The sequence below is a fragment of the Ips typographus genome, linkage group LG3 (assembly GCF_016097725.1).
Source record: "Ips typographus isolate SLU linkage group LG3, UJ_Ityp_2.0, whole genome shotgun sequence".
In the NCBI taxonomy this organism is placed as follows: Eukaryota; Metazoa; Arthropoda; class Insecta; order Coleoptera; family Curculionidae; genus Ips; species Ips typographus.
The window spans coordinates 18,502,442-18,523,399 of NC_138424.1; the positions used below are offsets into that span (position 1 = coordinate 18,502,442).

The 20,958-nt window shown below is 33.1% G+C and overlaps 2 protein-coding genes across 3 annotated transcripts in view; one reads left to right on the forward strand and one right to left on the reverse strand.

Annotated features, from left to right (window-relative positions):
- LOC145726112 (uncharacterized) overlaps positions 1-20,958 on the reverse strand; it is a 134,741-nt gene that overhangs the window by 52,940 nt on the left and 60,843 nt on the right. For both annotated transcript variants that reach the window (XM_081975059.1, XM_081975058.1), the window contains exons 3-5: positions 8,746-8,857; positions 8,662-8,687; positions 8,507-8,604 (exon numbers count right to left, since the gene is read on the reverse strand). In XM_081975059.1, coding sequence (XP_081831185.1) covers positions 8,507-8,604; positions 8,662-8,687; positions 8,746-8,847 — 226 coding nt within the window. In that variant the 5' untranslated portion in view covers positions 8,848-8,857. The remainder of the gene's footprint in view (positions 1-8,506; positions 8,605-8,661; positions 8,688-8,745; positions 8,858-20,958) is intronic.
- The window catches only part of ImpL2 (Ecdysone-inducible gene L2), a 50,567-nt gene continuing 48,804 nt past the window's right edge, over positions 19,196-20,958 (forward strand). Inside the window, exon 1 of the mRNA XM_081975108.1 lies at positions 19,196-19,214. Coding sequence (XP_081831234.1) covers positions 19,212-19,214 — 3 coding nt within the window. The 5' untranslated portion in view covers positions 19,196-19,211. The remainder of the gene's footprint in view (positions 19,215-20,958) is intronic.

Sequence of the window (20,958 nt, forward strand, 5' to 3'; positions counted from 1 at the left end):
GTAAGTCGGCCAGACATTATGTATTCGATTGGACTAGTAAGTCGTTATCTGCAAAATCCCACCACAGCTCATTGGAATGCTGTTAAACGAATTTTCAAGTACTTAAAGGGCACCTTAAACATTGGCATTCACTATAAAAGTGACCCTTGTGGCATTAATCTAAGTGGCTACTGTGATTCTGATTTTGCAGGTGATATAGACACAAGACGTTCTACAACAGGCTATGTTTTCTTAATCAACAACAGTGCTGTAACATGGAAAAGCCAGAAGCAGAAGTGTGTGAGCTTGTCCACTACAGAAGCTGAGTATGTGGCAGCCTCAACAGCCTCCAGAGAAGCCATATGGTTGAAAAATCTACTAGAAGCCCTCGGTGAAAACATAATTTTGCCCGTTAATATGTACGTCGACAATCAAAGTGCTCTAAAACTTATTAAAAATCCAGTGTTTCATCCACGCACAAAACATATCGACATAAAATTTCATTTTGTTCGGGATCAATATGTTTTAGGTTTAATTAATTTTCAATATGTTTCTACCAATGATCAAACAGCAGATGGTTTCACCAAAGCATTGTCAGTAATCAAATTTAAGAGATTTGTAAGTCAGTTAGGTATTAAGTGCTTCTTAGATTTACTAAAAATTAAGTAGTATGTTACAACTGTTTATTTTACGTGGGAGTGTTGGGTTTATAAAATAACCTGTTGTAACAGTGGCAACATTGTACAGGTTGACAAGCAACGCCACCTAAAATTAATTGACGTTCGAAGGTTCTAGAATACGTGTGTCGGTCGGTCGGTTGTATTACAATAATGTTCACTTCTCTTTTAGTATTAATACAAGTTTATTAGTTAGTTAAATAAACGTGTTTTACTGTCCAAGATCCAACCACCCCAATAATATTTACCATTAAAAATTATATAATGTTTCTTATCTTACTTTACTGGAATCTATGTTATGAACGCATAAATTGTAAAGCCTCTCGACACAAAAACCATCTATTTTGATGGTGATGTAAATTTAAAACACAATTTTTACGTCGCATTTTTTCCAGTAATTCAGAAACATCGAGTTCTACAAATTTACTTAATGATTTAGCGGAAACGCGTAGGAACAACTTGATCACCAGCCAAAGTATTATGTAGCCTCATCAATTTCGTACTGCGTTTCTCGTAAAGCTTCTGTTTTGACATTTTAGACAGTTATTATTCATTTTCTGACAGTGAGAAAGGACATTCAACCATAATATTTTTGTCCCACCTTAAAATTGACAAATATTTAACAAGCAAATTATATAGAAAATTTTGGTTTGATGTAATTTCTTATATAAATAACAAACAAAATGCATTCAAAGTTATATAAGCAAATTTATAACTTTGAATGTTTTTTAAACCACTTAATGCCAATATTATACTTAATTAGCAAAACATCCAAATATCTTGGAAAAAAGGAAAATAACGAGTTTACCAAAAACCAGATAGAATATGTTGCCGCTGCTTAATTAAAAATTGACAGATACTGTAACTAATTACAATGAAATTACCATAGATAAATAAATGCTATTCATGGAATTTTTTAAAATAAATTATTATTACCACAGGTTTTTCCTGGTAGTTTGAATATTTATAATGTGCCCCTCATGTAATCTTGCCTTATTTAGTAACTCTGTTGGAAAAAATAGGTTATTTAATTTTTTGTTTGGTTAAAAATGTTTTAATTGTTACAATTATTATGTTAACAGACAGACGTACTAAAACCGTTTGAGAACTGCTAACTTTTACTATATTTTAGTCACGCGGCTAGACATATACAACGGCATTCTCGTTTCTCAGAAGGTCGAATCGTCACCTTATCTAGCATAGACTTGTCGGGAGCCTCCTTTAATCAGAATGGACTTTAGAACTGCGATTACGTCACTTTTTTGTTGAAGTGGCGCCAACTTAAACAGGGGCTTCGGGGGTGTGTTCGAATTCTGGGAATGTATTGGCCCACGACTTTCGATCCTTCGGAGAACGATGACTAAGTTGTTCGTGCCAGGTGTCACATATTGAAACGCATTCCTTTCCGCCAGTTGTATGTTTCCTACCTAACCCTTTTATTAGGAATACCCAATTACATACTTAAAAGTCATGTAATGTGTAGTCAGCAAGTATTTTTATATAAAATTGTTAGAAACAGAATGCTCCACTTGCAATGCTCACTTTATAACTCGTCCGAAATAAATTTACGTTTTTTAGTTTTTTTGGCGCAGTGGGTAGGATTCTAATTGAACGGATTCGACAAAAATCGCAAAAATCAGGTTGGTTTTAACGGTTTATCAATGGGAATGGTCCAACATCGAGTCAACTCCGGAAACTGTAGGATTAAGTGCCTGGGATTCCTCCAACAAGGTCTAATCCTCTAGGATTAGAAGTTTCTAAGTACATTCTTTATCAGCTGTATCCTCTACCAATCAGAATTCCTATAAAGCAATTTTTCCGTCCTCAAAATACCTGATCCTTAACGAAGAAAAGCATGCTGCCTTTGACAACTCTTGCCAGAACGTGAAGGAACAAGAATACTTCTGTCATGAAACCAATTCCGTCAATCAAAATGATGATCAGAACCCTTGTAAAGAACAGATACTAAAATTCAACAAAAACTCTTCAAAATGGAAAAAGATTGGAACAGCAGAAGTGAATGCTTATTATCCCAAACCAAGTAGTGGCACATCAACTCTGTGGATCAACAAAGAAAAATGTCCATCTAAAAGGATCATACCTTGTAGAAGTAAGCCACGATTGTGAAGTTATTGTTAACAATTTTCATCTGCAAACCTATAAGAACTCTAAAATCGATTTCAAGAGAATTGAACTTCCTGTGTTAAACATCACAATTGGAAGATTCCAAATAGAACCATCAGATACAACACAGGAGTAAGAGATGCTGTCGAGACCATTCTGAGTATGAAGTGAAACTGGGCGGATCATGTGGCCAGAGTAACCAATGGCCGATGGACAAAAAAAATATTACAAGGGAGACCAAGACTGGAAGCATACAGAAACAGAGGACGCCCACCAGCCTGATGGAATGACGACATAGGAAGACTCGCTGGAAACTGGATGAGGGAATAGGCTCTTGTCCAGCAGTGCACAGTATAGGTTGATGATGATGATGAAAGAAGATGAGAAAGAAAGAGAAAATAAAGATGAAATCATGTTTTTGGTAAATCAATGGAAGACCAGGATTTTGCGCAGGCATCTAAAGAAGTTACAAAACACGGAGTTAAAGGTTACCGGATTAAAGTTGAAAAATGTTCAGAATGACTTTTGGTCAATGGAAACGTAATTACAACTGGCAGAGCGTTAGTTTCATATTTAACTTTTTTACTTTAACACCCTGTATATGAACATTTGTATTGCGGTTAACACGAGGTGAAAAAGTAGTTCAAGACGCAAATTTTAATGCAAATGATTCCAGAGGTTGTGTTATTCTTATCCAGAAAATTAATCAAAATAATTACTCTTGAACAATCCCAAAAACTGGATCTAGAAGCTTTTTCACATTTTTTCTATTATTTGTTCATGAAAAAGCTCGGTTACAGAAAATCAGAAGATCATGCATAGGCGCACAGGCTAATAAATTCTACAGAAATATTTTAGAACTAGAAAAAGACTTGAAATGTGAAAGAAAAACGAAATTCACTCACCAGACAATACTGGCAGTGGTATATTAAGACGCACTTTAGATGTTGTATTGTCGTTTGATGTCGAGCTTTGACTTGTTGAACTCGTGACGTGATTATTCGAACAGTTTTTTCGAAAATTAACCTTTTTGGACTCATCAATTTGCTTCACTTTGCTATTTGGTACAGGCTGCACCGATGAATATACTGTTAAAATTAATCGCAATTTAATTAGTTATTAAGAAATAAAACCTTGAATAAATCGTAGTGTTTGTTTTACGGTTTGGACGGTATGGTTTTCAAAACAATTCACTTTTGATTATACCTGAAGTAGATACCAACTCACTTATTTTAAATGAAACACCCACAACATTTCTACAACAAATTCTAGACTTACTTCATGTATAACGTCATATACCTATCTGTATGGTTTAAAATTTACAATTTTATGTTAAATTTCACATTTGCAATACGGAATATCTTTTTGAGGATGAACAACGACAGGAAAAACCAATCTTTGATACTGTTGAAGGTCCACAAATCACCATATCAGAAGTAAAGCAGGCAATTAAACTCATGAAGAACGGAAAAGCAACGGGTCCAGTTGTATAAATACCATCTGAAATTTTTTAAATTATGGAAGAAGATGCCATTGAAACACTAAAACTGCGCTTTTTAACAAAATTTATGATACCGGATCAATCCCAGAAAGATAGCTTTCATCCACCTTTATTACATTGCCCAAGAAACCCAATGCAAAATCGTGCGAGGACTTCCGCACCATTAGCCTGATGTGCCATGTACTTAAGATAGGACAGAAGAAGAGAACAACGAAGAAACACAATTCGAGTTCAGAGAGGGACTAGGAACGCGGGAAGCATTGTTTGCAGTCCAGGTCTTGGTTCAGCGATGCAGAGACGGTAAACTGCGACGTGTATATGTGTTTCTTGGATTACACCAAGACTTTTGACAGATGCCAGCATGGAAAAATGATAGAGATGTTAACAGATATTGGACTGGATGGAAAAGACATTATCGCTAACCTCTACTGAGGCCAAAAAGCTACAGTCAGAGTTGAAAATAGGCAGACAGAATACATTAACATCAAAAGAGGTGTACGACAGCGTTATCAAGGAGGCTCCAAAAAACACAAATCGAGGCATCAGAGTTAACGGTGAAATCATCAATAATATGCGCTATGCTGATGATACCGTCTTGTTATCGGACAATATAGAGGGACTACAAGAGTTGTTAGACAGGGTCAACCAAACTAGTGAGGAGTACGGGCTACTAACTTAAATGTCAATAAGACTAAATATATGGTGATTAGTAAAAATCCAGTCCAACCAGGTAGCGTGTATATAAACAATAAGCCAGTTGAGAGGAAAGCAAAGTTCACTTATCTCGGCTGCACGTTGAACGGGGACTGGGATCACTCACAGGAGATGAAACAGAGAATTGAAATAGCGAGAAGTACGTTTATGCAGATGAGACCGCTTCTGTCAGGTCGAGATCTGAATCTGGCTCTAAAGAAGAGAATAGTCACTCCACTCTTCTGTACGGTGTGGAAGCTTGGACGATGTCAGATGCTATGGAAAAAAAGCTGCAAGCTTTTGAAATGTGGATTTTCAGAAGAATTCTTAGAATCTCTTGGATAGAAAGAATTACAAACGAAGAAGTGCTCCGAAGAATGGGATGTGAGCCTGAAATCATGCTTACTGTGAAGCGTAGAAAATTAGAGTATTTTGGCCATATCATGAGAAATAACAAATACAGAATTCTCCAAAACCCAAGGCAAAGTTGATGGCCGACGAGGACCTGGAAGAAGAAGAATTTCATGGCTGGCTAACCTGCGAAAATGATTTGGAGCAACATCTACTGAACTGTTCCGATGCGCAGCCAATAATATCCGCATAACCATGATGATAGCCAAGGTCTGTAATCAGATAAAGCAATAGAAGAAGAAGAAAAACAAGAGTGAAAGTAGAAAAACATGAAAAATAATTAAACGGAATAGATTAGGGCAAGTTTGTGTTATGTAACTTATTTGAAAAATGTATAATTTTTGAAATAAATACAAATAAATGAATTTCTACGTTATGCGCAAGACAGTTTTGCTTGAATAACACCAAAGGCACCAAATTTTACGTCACGATGATGTAATTGTACAAAATAATATTATGACCAAATGCCAAATTATGTCATCGTGGCGTCAAATTTTCTCTGCACACTTGATGGTGCAAAATGACAAAATATAATAATAAAAATGATATGATTTCCTCAAAGTTGCCAGATTTCACTAAAATTTCCCAAACTTTTTTAGTTTTTTTTAACTTTTGCTTTAGTTCTGCATTCTTATACTTTGCAAATCGTTTAAGTGTCTGTTGATGAATGATATCAAAACGAATAGAATTCTTGACTTCTTAAAACATTTTTGGAAGAAGTCACAACTAGCAAAATTCACTTAATAAACCTATAAAATTTACTTAAAATAGTTTATACTGTATTGCTATTGAACATATTTTTTTAAATTTTATAGCCTTATACTTAGAGTGGTATTTGACAGTTTTTCGCATTTTGACATATGAAACAAATCTGTCAAAAATCCTATTCTAAAAAAAAAACATTTTATGTGCATTTTAACTCATAATTGTATTCCTAGACCTATAAAAAAAACATTTTATAGTTTGATAGATTCATGGAGTAGTATTTGACGTGGTGTTGATTTTAAACTAGTTACGTAGTTTTGTAGCTTCATGGAGTGATATTTTACAGTTTCCAAATTTATGACAGATCGAAATATGCTCAAAATACACAAATATACGTCAGGACTATCCAATTTCTACTAATGGGCCTTTAAACAAGCAATATGATTTACAACTGTATGATTAAGCAGGTTTTATAGCTTCATGGATAATATTTGACGGTCACCACCATTGTGACAGATTTAAATATGTCCAAAATAGACGTGTTATCTGTCAAAACTTAACTTATGAAGCTATACAGCACATTTAACGATGTTAAAAGCTTTTCAAGTGATCTTTTAGTTGAATAGCTTTAAGAATCAGATTTTGACAGTTGCAACAAATTGAATTTGGTTCGAAACATGCATGTCAGTGAACTGTCAAAATTGTATTCATAGACCTTTGAACAAGCATTAAATATGATTTGAACTGATTGCACTGTCTTTAAGCAATGTTTCATAATTTGACAGCTTCCTAGAGTGGTATTTGACAGTTAGTAGCATTTTGACATATGGAACTAGCTCCGGAAAACAGCTTCACGTCACATCTGTCAAAAATCCTCTTCATGGAGTTCTAAAAAACCTATTTATGAGAATTTTAACTTTTATCATTTTATACCCTCATGGATAAGATTGTGACAGTTTGCAAATTTATGACAGACTGAAATATGATAAAAAATTAACAGATATACGTCACGACTATGCAATTTCCACTAATAGGACCTATACAAGCAATTGATATGATTTACAACTGTAACAGTGCTTTTAAGCAAGCAGGGTTTAACGTAGTTAAGTCTAATCTGATAGTTTTAGCTTAACAGCTTTATGGATCAGATTTTGACAGTTGACACGTTTGCAACAGATTAAATTTGGTCCGAAACATACATTTGTCTGTCATAAAACTGTCAAAATTGTATTCATAGACCTATAAACAAGCATTTAATGTGATTTACAACACTGTATTAAGTAGAAGCGGTTTTAAGCAGGTTTTGTAGTTTTATTTCATGGAGTTGTTTTTGACTGTTTCCATCATTGTTACAGGTCAGGTTTTAGGTATTGCAAATTTAAAATTTTACATAAAATGGTATAAATAACTCAGAAACAGATACAGATAGGTACAGGGTGTCCCGCGAGGTAAGGGACAAAATTTCACTACGTGTTCTTTAGGTAAATTCGAGTCGAAAATGTTCTACTATCTGGACATGGGTCCGCAAATGCTTCCTTACCAAGATATGATTTTTTTAAGTTTAATAGTTTTATTATGTTGAAAAGTACAATAACCTCACAAAAATATTTTTTTACAAAAAAAATTAATACCTCTTGGAAAATAACTGTTTATAATAATTGTTCAAAGTGCCCATTTTCCCATTGTAAGCATAGTCTAGCCCTTTTAATAATGTGGATGAGATCCATTGTAGTTTTTGGTAATGGTACAAACTATTAAATTTAAAAAATCATATCTCGGTAAGGAAGCATTTGCGGACCCATGTTCATAGAACATTTTTGACTCGAATTCACCTAAAGAACACGTAGTGAAATTTTGTCCCTTACCTCGCGGGACACCCTGTATATGATATTATACATGAAATATGTCTTGAATTTGTCGTAGAATCCATAAAAGAAACAGTATACCTACAGAGTGTTTCATTTAAATTCAGCTAGTTGGTATCTACTTCCCGTACATCCTAAATTGACGGTTTTTCCATAATAAATGCGGCAGTTAGTATTGTGTGACTTCTTTACTGAAGAAGTTCTAATAAATGTAGTATTTTTATTACCCCAGAAGAAAATAATGTTAATACAATCTAATTACTAAAGTCTGTTAACGATAAGAGATTGCAGTCACGTGTTTAGTTTGGTTAAGGAGTAATGAAAGTTGCATTTTTTAGATTTTCATTCTAAAACGCTTTAAAAACTTTGTTAGATTGTCTTTTTTGGAATGAATTGATTTATTTTCCTTTTGGCAACTATTATATTTAGGTTTGATTGTTGACCCTATTTGGACAGACCTATTTAAAAAAGTATACTGATCCAAGAAATAATTTGATTTTGCTGGGGTATTAAAAAATACTGCACTTACTTGAATTTACAGGATTACTTACTGCTTTTAGGCTTTCTGGTATCAGTGACTACGAAAGTCCTCGGAAATTTCTGTTCTTCATTCGGTATTAAAGTCCATTTGACCCCATCGAAACGAAACCTACAAAGAAAAAACATGATTCCAATTGCTTGAAAATAAAATATTTGTTTAACGTACGTTGCAACGGGATTGATTCTCTGTGTCTGCAAATTATCATAATAATCATTATAGTCAAAATTGAATTCCTAAAATTACTCTTACCAGTTCAGAGGGTTGATTTTCTTCTTTTCTCTTTTGTCCAGTTTGCTCTGGGATTTTGATTAATGAATAGTCTATCCCTTCGACCACCACTTTTTTCTCCATTGTTGTCTAACTAAAATATTAAATAAGTGTATTTAAATTAAGAAAAAACCTGAAACAATCAAATGAAGAGCCAGGGGGAGTAACGAGTAAGGTTTCTAAGAAAATACAAATTTGAATTAGTAAATCCCTCTTTTGGATATTTAAATAAAAATTTGTGTGTTCATATGTAACTGACTGAAAAATAGTATGTTGCTTTAGAATTTACAGATTATGAGTGAAAAAAAAACAAACAAAAAAATACCATAAAGTACATAATGAAAAGAAAAAAGGAATTGAGATAATTACAAAGTTTTTTCATTTTATCCTTAAAAATTATGAAAAATTCACAGAATTTTTAGAAATAACAAGGACAAACTTGTATTATCTCAATTCTTTTTTTATTATATGCATTTTATTTTTTTTTTGTTTTTTCGCGAATTATCTGTAAAACCTAAAGCACCATACTGTTTGTTAGTCAGTTAAGCTCCCTTTTTCTCACTTTTCTGTTTGTTAATTTTTTTTTAATACAAATAGTCAGGTTTTAAAACTTGTTTTTTTTTACTTGGATCATATTCCAACAACCTACCTACTGTATAAAAACTGTATTCTATTAGATTAAAATAAAACATTTTTAAAACAAAAATTAAAAAAAGATGAGTTAAAAGAAGAAAAAAATAATAATTTACGAAAAGAAGAATAACAGGAAACAAACAGAAATTACACAAAGTCAAAGTTTCAAAATTTAAGACTTCATTTGAACGGAAAAAATAAAAAGGTATTTGAGAAAAAGGATAAAACAATAATAATTGACAGCAGAAAAAAAATAAAAACTAAAAAAGGCGACATATTTTTGAGCCAAAAATTTAAAATAATCAAAACATGAAAGTGATTGTCAATTTTAAAATCAGATTCTGACGATTCTCTTAACTTTGCTAATTTAAGGACTACTTTACTAAAGAGTAAGCTATTGAGTAAAATATAAAAAATCACCCTGTAAATACAGGGAGTTGAGTACAAATTTCAGGGGGGGGGGGGTGTTTTGAGTACAAATTTCAGTTATTTAAATTTTCGAATCTAGCAGCTGTAGTCTAAACATTTTTGTCTCTTGTTAAATTTCCGTATCTCTAACTGTGTCTAAGATATTTGACTTTTTATTGGCAAATTGAATAAATTTTTAGAAAATTGTATATTTCCGTTATTTTTGAGGTTTCAGTGACTGTAAAAAGCACAATTCCTTTTGAACTGCTGTTCCACCTCGTTAACTAACCGTAACACGACTGAAGATATACAGAGTGTTCAAAAAACAAAAAGAAAGACAGTAAGATTTCAATCTAACGCTCTACCAGTTGTGACCGTATTCTGAACATAGTACTTGCAAAGTTTCCGTAACTCATACAGTTTTGGAGATAATCGACTTTTTTCGAAAATTGCATCAAAATTTTGAAAATTCGATATTTCCGCCATTTTTGAGGTTTCAGCAACTGTAATTAGCCCAAAATGTTTAAAACGGTTCCTCCATCTCATGCTAACAGCAACACGATTGAAAATAGTATACAGAGTGTTCAAAAAAACAAAAAGAAAAACATTTGAAACTTGCCCTGTTCTAAGTGGGTGTAAAAAGTCCGCTAGGTGCAGAAAGTCAGAGATATTCAACTTTTTTCTTGAAAACCATCAAAACTTTGAAAATTCCATATTTTTGAGGTGTCAGCGAGTGTAAAAAGCTGAAAATGTTCGTTTTAAACTGCTTTTTTACCTCGTGCTAAGTGCAATACGAATGACCACATACAGGGTGTTGAAAAAACAAAGAAAAAACGAGTTACCTAACCTATTCTGAACATCTATACTATCTTGCAAAATTTCCGTAACTCATACAGTTTTCGAGATAATCGACTTTTTTTACTTTTTTATGAAAAGTTTGATCAAAATTTTGATAATTCCATACTTTTGCCATTTTTGAGGTTTCAGCGACTGTAATTAGCCCAAAATGTTCCCCCATCTCGTGCTAACCGCAACACGAATGAAAATAATATACAGAGTGTTCAAAAAACAAAAAGAAAAACATTTGAAACTTGCCCTGTTCTAAGTGGGTGTAAACTTAGTCCACTGGGTGCAGAAAGTCAGAGATATTCGACTTTTTTTTTGAAAACCATCAAAACTTTGAAAATTCCATATTTTTGAGGTGTCAGCGAGTGTAAAAAGCTGAAAATGTTCGTTTTAAACTGCTTTTTTACCTCGTGCTAAGTGCAACACGAATGACCACATACAGGGTGTTCAAAAAACAAAGAAAAAATGAGTTGCCTAACCTAACCTAACCTATTCTGAACATCTATACTATCTTGCAAAATTTCCGTAACTCATACAGTTTTCGAGATAATCGACTTTTTTTACTTTTTTATGAAAACTGCATCAAAATTTTGATAATTCCATACTTTTGCCATTTTTGAGGTTTCAGCGACTGTAATTAGCCCAAAATGTTCCCCCATCTCGTGCTAACCGCAACACGAATGAAAATAGTATACAGAGTGTTCAAAAAACAAAAAGAAAAACATTTGAAACTTGCCCTGTTCTAAGTGGGTGTGAACTTAGTCCACTGGGTGTAAAAGTCAGAGATATTCGACTTTTTCTTGAAAACCATCAAAACTTTGAAAATTCCATATTTTCGAGGTGTCAGGGTGTGTAAAAAGCTGAAAATGTTCGTTTTAAACTGCTTTTTTACCTCGTGCTAAGTGCAACACGAATGACCACATACGGGTGTTCAAAAAACAAAAAGAAAATGAGTTAAATTTGAAACTAACGCTCTGCTAGTTGTGACCGCGTTTACCTGGTTCTAAGTGGGTGTAAACTTGGTTTAATGGGTGCAGAAACCTATTCTGAACATCTACACTATCTTGCAAAGTTTCCGTAACTCATACAGTTTTCGAGATAATCGACTTTTTTTACTTTTTTATGAAAATTGCATCAAAATTTTGATAGTTTCATATTTTTGTCATTTTTGGGGTTTCAGCGACTGTAATTAGCTCAAAATGTTCCTCAGTCCACTGGGTGCAGAAAGTCAGAGATATTCTACTTTTTTCTGGAAAACCATCAAAACTTTTAAAATTTCATATTTTTGTAATTTTTGGGGTTTTAGCGACTGTAATTAGCCCAAAATGTTCTTCAGTCCACTGGGTGCAGAAAGTCAGAGATATTCGACTTTTTTTTTGGAAAACCATCAAAACTTTGAAAATTTCATATTTTTGTCATTTTTGGGGTTTCAGCGACTGTAATTAGCCCAAAATGTTCCTCAGTCCACTGGGTGCAGAAAGTCAGACATATTCGACTTTTTTTTGGAAAACCATCAAAATTTTGGAAACTAAATATTTTTGTCATTTTTGGGGTTTTAGCGACTGTAATTAGTCCAAAATGTTCCTCAGTCCACTGGGTGCAGAAAGTCAGAGATATTCGACTTTTTTTTGGAAAACCATCAAAATTTTGGAAATTAAATATTTTTGTCATTTTTGGGGTTTCAGCGACTGTAATTAGCCTAAAATGTTCCTCAGTCCACTGGGTGCAGAAAGTCAGAGATATTCGACTTTTTTTTGGAAAACCATCAAAATTTTGGAAATTTAATATTTTTGTCATTTTTGGGGTTTCAGCGACTGTAATTAGCCCAAAATGTTCCTCAGTCCACTGGGTGCAGAAAGTCAGAGATATTCGACTTTTTTTTTGGAAAACCATCAAAAATTCCATATTTTCGAAGATAAACCAAAACTGTTAATCACTGTTTCAGGAATGACTGTTAATTCTGTTGATCCCCATTTTAAACTACATACCATAATCTCCATCTAGTTAAAACGACTGAAATTTGGAATTAAATATAACCGAATCGGTGATAAAAAGACATCTTGACCTATATCGTTTAGTTAACGATTGTGTCCACAACGTTTCGGTATTTCTACTGGAAAAACGTGCTTACGTGAGAGACTGCATGGTGGTACCATAATAATAGCGCTATCAGTCAATAAATTTTAATGAGCTTTCAAACAAAACTAAGTCGAAATCACATTGAAAACCCATCAGTCGTACGATCGGTTTGACCTTAAGAACGTACGGTTTTGACGTTAATAGGGAAAATGTATGAGTTTTTCTACGCTTGATTAACCAGCAAATGCATTAATTTTGGAGATAGTTTTGTGTTACTTTCAATTATTTTCAAAGATAAAAGCGGTGGATTTTTTTTTGTAAAAGTGCATGATAACGCATTATAACTGGTTCAAGCTGGTGTGGGTAATTTGTTACTTCATCTGGCCATAGGAGGGATTTAATGATTAGACCAAATTAAAGGGTGAACAACCTTTCTCTAGTATGTACTAGACAGTAATTAGGTCGTTAAATAATTTCCTTTTAATTTAATCAGGATCACCCACAGTGAACTATGATTGACAGTTTAGTTTTCACACACAGTCGGTGATGTAAATTTTACTGGATTATCTCTAGTTTCAGGGAAACATATAATAAAGCGTTGTTTACTATGGGAAAACTAAATTTAAGCAATTATCACCTTGGAAAAATGGGACTAAAACTATAGTCTATCCGGCGAACCTACGGAGTAATAAAATTGGGCGGCAACTTTGGTCGGTCCGCATTACACTGTAAAACAGGTACGTAAAAGTGAATCGAGACATGAGACCCGAGAAGTCCTTACATTAGAGAGAGAAGAAGATATTATATTGTAAAACGGACCGGATATAGACCAATACTAATGGACGGGGCGGGTCCTAATTTTGACCCCTCCTAATTTTCGCTTTTATTACTCCGTAGGTTCGCCGGATAGACTATAGTGATCAATTATCATTTGAAAATACATAATTTCAAATTTTCCTTTTTTCAATTCAATAGAAATACAAGTAAGTAACGTGTGAACACGGTGGAAGATTCAAAAATAATGTAAAAACCATAAAAGTAGAGTGTTTCTTACACCATGTTTCTATTAATTTGAGCCCATCCTGCGCTCTATCGCACAGTGTGTTCACAAATTTGCCGGTCTGCAACATAACTATGTCATCTGCGTATGCAATCATGTGGAATCCATTATTGTTGAGGTGATTAATTAGGGTATCCAAAACTATGTTCCAAAGAAGAGGTGATAAGACCCCTCCTTGTGGACATCCCTTCATGACCAGTCCTCTCACTGTGATGTCTTCTACATTGATACTTATTGCTCTACTGGAGAGCATCTTCTCCTACTACCAGGGGTACATTCCTGGAGTTAAGTTTTTGGGTAATTGTCGGAAAGGTTGTTTTATCAAACGCTCCAGGGTGGATTTTTTATTGTCCAATGATCTTTCGATTCTGCGTACCACTTGGTGAAGGGCCGAATCAGTGGACCTACCCGGAGTATATGCATGCTGATTTGGGTGAAGTGGATTGTGAACCAGCACCTCATCTCTTATAAACCGTTCGCAAAGCCTCTTCATTGTTTTTAAGAAGAACGATGTGAGACTAATTGGTCGGAATGCTTTTGGTAAGGTGTAATCCATCCTACCTGGTTTGGATATAAATCCCACTGGTACTTCTCTCCACTTACTGGGAATATACCTCAGAGCTAAAGAGGCTCTGAATACTCCAACCAGGTGCGGCATAAGAATGTCCATTCCTCATTGAAGTAGGGCTGGTCTATGAGCTGTATTAATGAATGCGTTAGTTTCCAATTTAACACTTTGAAACTCAATTATTTTGAAAATTACATTACAGTTTGTAAAAATATGGTTTACACTCTTCAGCATTATTATCTAAAATATTTGTTACCTTTAGGAAACTTTTCAGAATATCTAAAGAAAAAATTTCATTCGGTAATAGTGAATCAGTTCGAGCCGGTCCTCCGAGACGCCCAGATTTAATTTCCTTTGAGTACTAATAAATTAAAATGCTAGTTGGAACTGGTTGAGTAAACGTTAAATTAAATTACTGTCGTCATGTAATCTAAATTACTTCCATTGAAACATCCTTTTTTCCAGTAGCATCTAACAACAACCGAGAGGAGGGTAATTACACCGATTAAGCTATTTACAAAATAATTATACATAAATTATTAATAAAAAAATAGGACTCGTGGTTTATTGTCGGTTGTAATTTCGAAGCCTTGTGTGTTAACCACAAACTACTAATTACGGATTCTAGGGACATAATTTGCCTTCACAGCTATAGCGAATAGCTGATTATCCTAAACACAAGAAGTCTTAACGAGATCTTATTTACAGAAGGATTATAATCACTGTTTATCAGTGAATAAACAAAATTAGGTTTGTTAAAGGAAATTAATTTTTTAAAAGGTTTTTGGTTTGACAAAAGAGATTATGGAAAATTGGTTTTCACTTTTTTGACCCTGTATACCTGATTTAATTACAAAACTCTGTAAACTGTTACTACAGTTTTGGCCATTTGGATGCAAAATGTCTTCTAAAACTAAGTAAAGAGTAAAATTTTGTACACTAATTCCTAATATGCCAGTAATGCCCACTAATTTCTTGAAATGCCCAGTAATTCCTAATAATTAACCTAACCTAACCCCAACCAAACGATACCCACTAACTTCCTGAATTACCACAACTGGAGAGTCTAAAAAAACCTGTTTTAATTAAAAAAGTACCGAAATGGGATACCCTGTATATTTTTTCATTTTTGTATTCTACGTCAAATTCTAGACAAATTTCGTGTATTAATGTCATATACCTATCTGTATCTGTTTCTGAGATATTTACCATTTTATGTAAAATTTGATATTTTCGGTCTCCAAAACATTTTTAATTTAGTATGCATATCAGGAAAGGTTTTTTCTTAGTTTTTGTGTTTTGTCATGTTAGAACACGGTTTGTTCTAGGAATGGGTGCAGAAAACGTCAAAATATATAATACAGTGTGGTCACAAAATCAGTTCTAAAAAAGGACAGAAAGTCTAGTTTTTCAAACTGAACACATTCTTACAATTCTGTCTGATTTTCTGTTCAAAATTAAAGAAGTTTGTAATACGCCACTGATTTAAAAAAATCACTTTTTAAATTAATACATTGAACCACCCTGTAACAGTCAAAATAACCGAATTAATGAAGGTTAAAATAGTAGTTGTCAAACTGTCTTTATTGTCACGCACAACACTTTGTATAGACTTTTGTATATGACTTTTGAAAATAAAATGAGCGTTCAAAAATCTGTGTTGTTAGGTTGCTTCGTTTGGCCGCCAGAGGGCTCCAAAGCTAACTAAATGTTTTCCTTGACTATTACCGCTCTAATATCTTTAAAGGATTTTTTTTTAATCGGGCAGATACGGCCCTTATATTTGGCACAAACCTGGCACAATGATTGCCAAATCTAGGGTAGTGGCAAAACTGTGGAAATACAATCATTAAGGTCGATTTTCGCTTGCACTAACTGGTCAACCTAACGCGCAAAACCCATTAGGATAGTGGCGGTGTTTCAGGCAAATTTGACCCTTACGAAAATTGACATCTGCAACACAGTTTTTCAAAAAATTTCCAAGTATTACGTCGTGGCAGACCTAGTAAGTCACGTGACCGTGTTTTCCTAATTTTCTATAGTCAAATTAGCCTTTAACCAGTCAAAAAAAGTTTGTGGTGCATCCTGTCACTAAACTGTAAATAACACACGTGTATTTGTAGCACTTTTATATGTCGATGGACAGCCAATGAAATGAGGTTTCCATTGACGTATAAAAATCGATTGGTTAGCCGCTTGCCCGCTAGAAGGCGTTGACCAATTTTTTTTGGGGTAATTTTTGTTTAATCCTCATTAACTCGCTTAATTGCACTATTTTTGGTAAAGTTTTATACGTCAATGAATAGCCAATGAAACGAGCTTTCTAAAAATACCCCAACTGTGGCAATAGGTTGAACGGTTTGGCCACTAGAGGGCGTCAAAGTTGACTCATTTTTTCATGACTTTTTTTGGTGCAGTTTTTCGTTCAATCGTCAATAACTAGCTTATTTGCATCACTTTGTATAAGCTTTTATATGTCAATGGATAGCTAATGAAATAAGCTTTTAATTGACGTATAAAGTTGATTGCTTAGTTGTACGGTTTCGCCGCTAGAGACAGTCAAAATTTTTGAAAAATTAAAGTTACAAAATTCATAATTTTGTCTTGTTTTCCAACGAATTTCATTGAAATTAGCAAACTTTATTTATTTTATTTATATTTATATTTCAATGGAAGGCGTATAGAACAAAATAATAAATAATAAATAATTGAATGATCATTTTTTTATTATTAATTCCAACTGTTAACCAATTTCATTGTTATTATACCCCAAAAAGCTACAGATCACTTTCACTGTAAAAAAACCCTAAATATTTCTGAGTAGTACCTACTAAAAATCTAAAATAGACAAATAATAATTAGAAAGCGACTTTACCACACTAGTGTGATAAAAAAATCGTCATTCCACACTAGAAATGTCAATAAATATTACTTGATCACTGTCATAATCGTTACTTGTAACAACGGTGGAATTACACATTAACATTTTCGTATTTACTAAAGCGTATTGCCTCAAACTATTAGAAAAAAGTACAAAATCCAATTAACAAGTACAAAATGAAAAATTGGATTACACGAAATATACGAAACAATAATAACAACATAATAATATGCTTGGAAGTTTTTTGAAAAACGTCAAATTTGCCTGAAACACCGCCACTATCTTAATAGGTTTTGCGCTTTAGGTTGGCCAGTTAGTGCAAGCGAAAAGCGACCTTAATGATTGTATTTGTACAGTTTTGCTACTACCCTAGATTTGGCAATCATTGTGCCAGTTTTGTGCCAAATATCAGGGCCGTATATGTCCGATTTAAAAAAAAATCCTTTAAAAATATTAGAGCGGTTACAGTCAAGGAAAACATTTAGTTAGCTTTGGAGCCCTCTGGCGGCCAAACGAAGCAACCTATCAAAACAGGCAAAATATTTTTTTGAAAGCCCATTTCATTTTCTGTTCATTGACATATAAAAGTCTATACAAAGTGTTGTGTGTGACAATAAAGACAGTTTTGACTAAATTTGACAACTACTACTATAACCTTCATTAATTCGGTTATTTTGACAGTTACAGTGTGGTTCAATGTATCAATTTAAAAAGTGATTTTTTTTAATACAAACTTCTTTAATTTTGAACAGAGAATCAGACAGAATTGTAAGAATGTGTTCCGTTTGAAAAACTAGACTTTCTGTCCTTTTTTTGATCACACTGTATTATATATTTTGACGTCTTTCTGCACCCATTTTTAGAACAAACCTTGTCTAACATGACAAAACACAAAAACCAAGAAAAAAACCTTTCCCGATATGTATAAAACAAAAATATCAAATTTCACGTAAAATGGTAAATATCTCAGAAACGGATACAGATAGGTATACGACATTAATACACGAAATATGTCTAGAATTTGAGGTAGAATACAAAAATGAAAAAATATACAGTGTATTTTTACTTTTTAAATTTAAAAAAGGTATTTTTAGACTCTCCAGTTGTGATAATTCAGGAAGTTAGTGGGTATTGTTAGGCTAAGTTAGGTTAGGTTAATTATTAGGAATTACTGGGTATTACAAGAAATTAGTGGGCATTACTGGCATATTAGGAATTAGTGTACAAAATTTTACTAAGCGGTTTACCCTTTAATTGGACATAAATTAAAAATCACCTATTTTATTTATTTTACTTTTAAGATTTTACACCATACATATAGTGTACTAAATTTAACAACATGTCTAATAATTCAGCAAATTCTAACCTAAAATTCAAAAAATTTAAAAAAATGACAAAGTGTCATAAGCTTACAAAAAAATAAAAACGTTTTTCCAAAAATTCAGTATTTTCTTTAATATCTCCGGAAATAATGGAATTTTTTTAGGATAGGATTGAACTCCAAATACCGCAACTTTTCCTTCATTTAACCAACTCTGTCTCTCAAACCGTTTTCAAGATCCCCACACTTAAAAAAATTGTTTTATAAACAAACGATTGACTAATAAAAAAATGCAATAAAATTGTTGCACTTATTGGGTCATAGACCACCCGCTTTCCGCCACCCACCGTCCAATATGTTATTTTGATGGGCGGTCTTGCATCCACCCCCCGAAAAATAAAACAAGCCCTATTTATATTAATTGAAGGGCTTTAATTACCCCCCCTCACAGCACCGTACTAAGAAAATTCTGTTGCAAGTGTAAAGGAATCTTCAACGGCTTCTCCAGAAGAAAACGTGATTGTGAAATTAAATCTTAGGACGCGCATCCCCTCCAAGGTCCGGCACTGGATATTATTTCTTTTGGCTCCGTGCATATAAATATATCACTAAGGGATGATTGTAACACTTCGTGTTGTGCCAGTGTATCAAGATGGTAAGTACGCTCAAATCAAAGTTTTGCATTCCAAGTGAAACCAAACTTGCATTTTGATTGACCGAATTATTTTTGGTTACGACTAGTTTTGCCCACTGCAAACAAACCGGGCCGTAAAGAATCGCCGTCCTTATTTTTTAATGCCAAATATAAAACATAAGTTGGCTAGCTAGGTTACTTTAACACCGAGAAGTTTAGTGTAAATTTTGTTCTCTTTAATTAACAAAAATGGTAAGTTTTTTTCTTAAATAGTACTAACTCTCTAAAGGGTCAAAACAATTTGCATAACAATGCATCCTTCAAATTGCTTATTCTTAACCAGAGATTTTCATTCAAACTTTTTTTGGGGGCTTTACGCCTCTTAATTCCTTCTTTCTGAATTTCACCAAAATAAAATTCCATTAAGAGAAATCAAGATTCAACGGGCCCGAAAATTGCCCTTATTTACGTATATCGCATTTCTTTTCATGACGAAGAACCAATTTGGTCTAATCGCCGTTACGATTATTTTCATTTCAACTTTGGAGTAATCAACCAATAAAAAGAGCATTCAGCGGTTGCTGTATTGGGAATTGAGGTTTCTCGTCATGGAATTAGACCGACTGTAAATTGCATGATGATGGCGAAATTATTTTGCTCTTGGTGGAAATTATGCAAAAAATATCTGGTTTATCATCATGTTTTTTAGAAAAAAAAACTAGTAGTACATTGTTTAGGTGTAATTTGAGTAAACAGCTGATTCAATTTTGAACCAAAATAATTTGCTGACAAAAAGTTGTCTAAGGTAACAAAGTTGTTGTTTGTTAATCAAGTTTTCAAGTCAATTTTCCAATATTATCAGAATAGTATAGGTCATTCTTCAAATTTCAAATGTTAAAACATGAAAAATGCCTGGTTAATCAAGCTTTCAAGTCAGTTTTCCATCTTTGCAAAAATTTATTATTTGCTCAAATTATCAAGTCAATTTTGATATCCCGAATGTAAATTTCATCAAACTATCTACTTACAAGTCATTCTTCAAGTTTTAAATGTTAAAACATGAAAAATACCTGGTTAATCAAGCTTTCAAGTCAATTTTCCACCTTTGTAAAAATTTACTGTTTGGTCATATTATCAAGTCAATTTTGATATTCCAAATGTAAATTTCATCAAACTATCTACTTACAAGTCATTCTTCAAATTTCAAATGTTAAAACATGAATAATGCCTTGTGAATCAAGCTTTCAAGTCAATTTTGATATCCCGAATGTAAATTTAATCAAACTATCTACTTACAAGTCATTCTTCAAGTTTCAGATGTCAAAACGTGAAAAGTACCTTGTTAATCAAGCTTTCAAGTCAATTTTGATATCCCGAATGTAAATTTCATCAAACTATCTACTTACAAGTCATTATTCAAATTTCAAATGTCAAAACATGAAAAATGTCTTGTTAATCAAGATTTCAAGTCAATTTTCCAGCTTTGTAATAATGTACTATTTGGTCAAATTATCAAGTCAACTTTCAGGTCTGAAACGTAAATTTGCATCACATTTTAATCAAATTTTGCTACAACTTAATTTTAAAAACAAATTTTAGAAAAAACAAAAATATATTATAAATATAAAAATATATATTTTGAACAGGTAAAATCATAAAAATAGGAATGTTCTATTTTTTGAAAAACTTGGCTTTCTGTTTTTTTTTAGAACTTTTTGAGGTCAATTTTTGACCGCCTTGTATTTTTTTTTTTTGCAGTCACTCT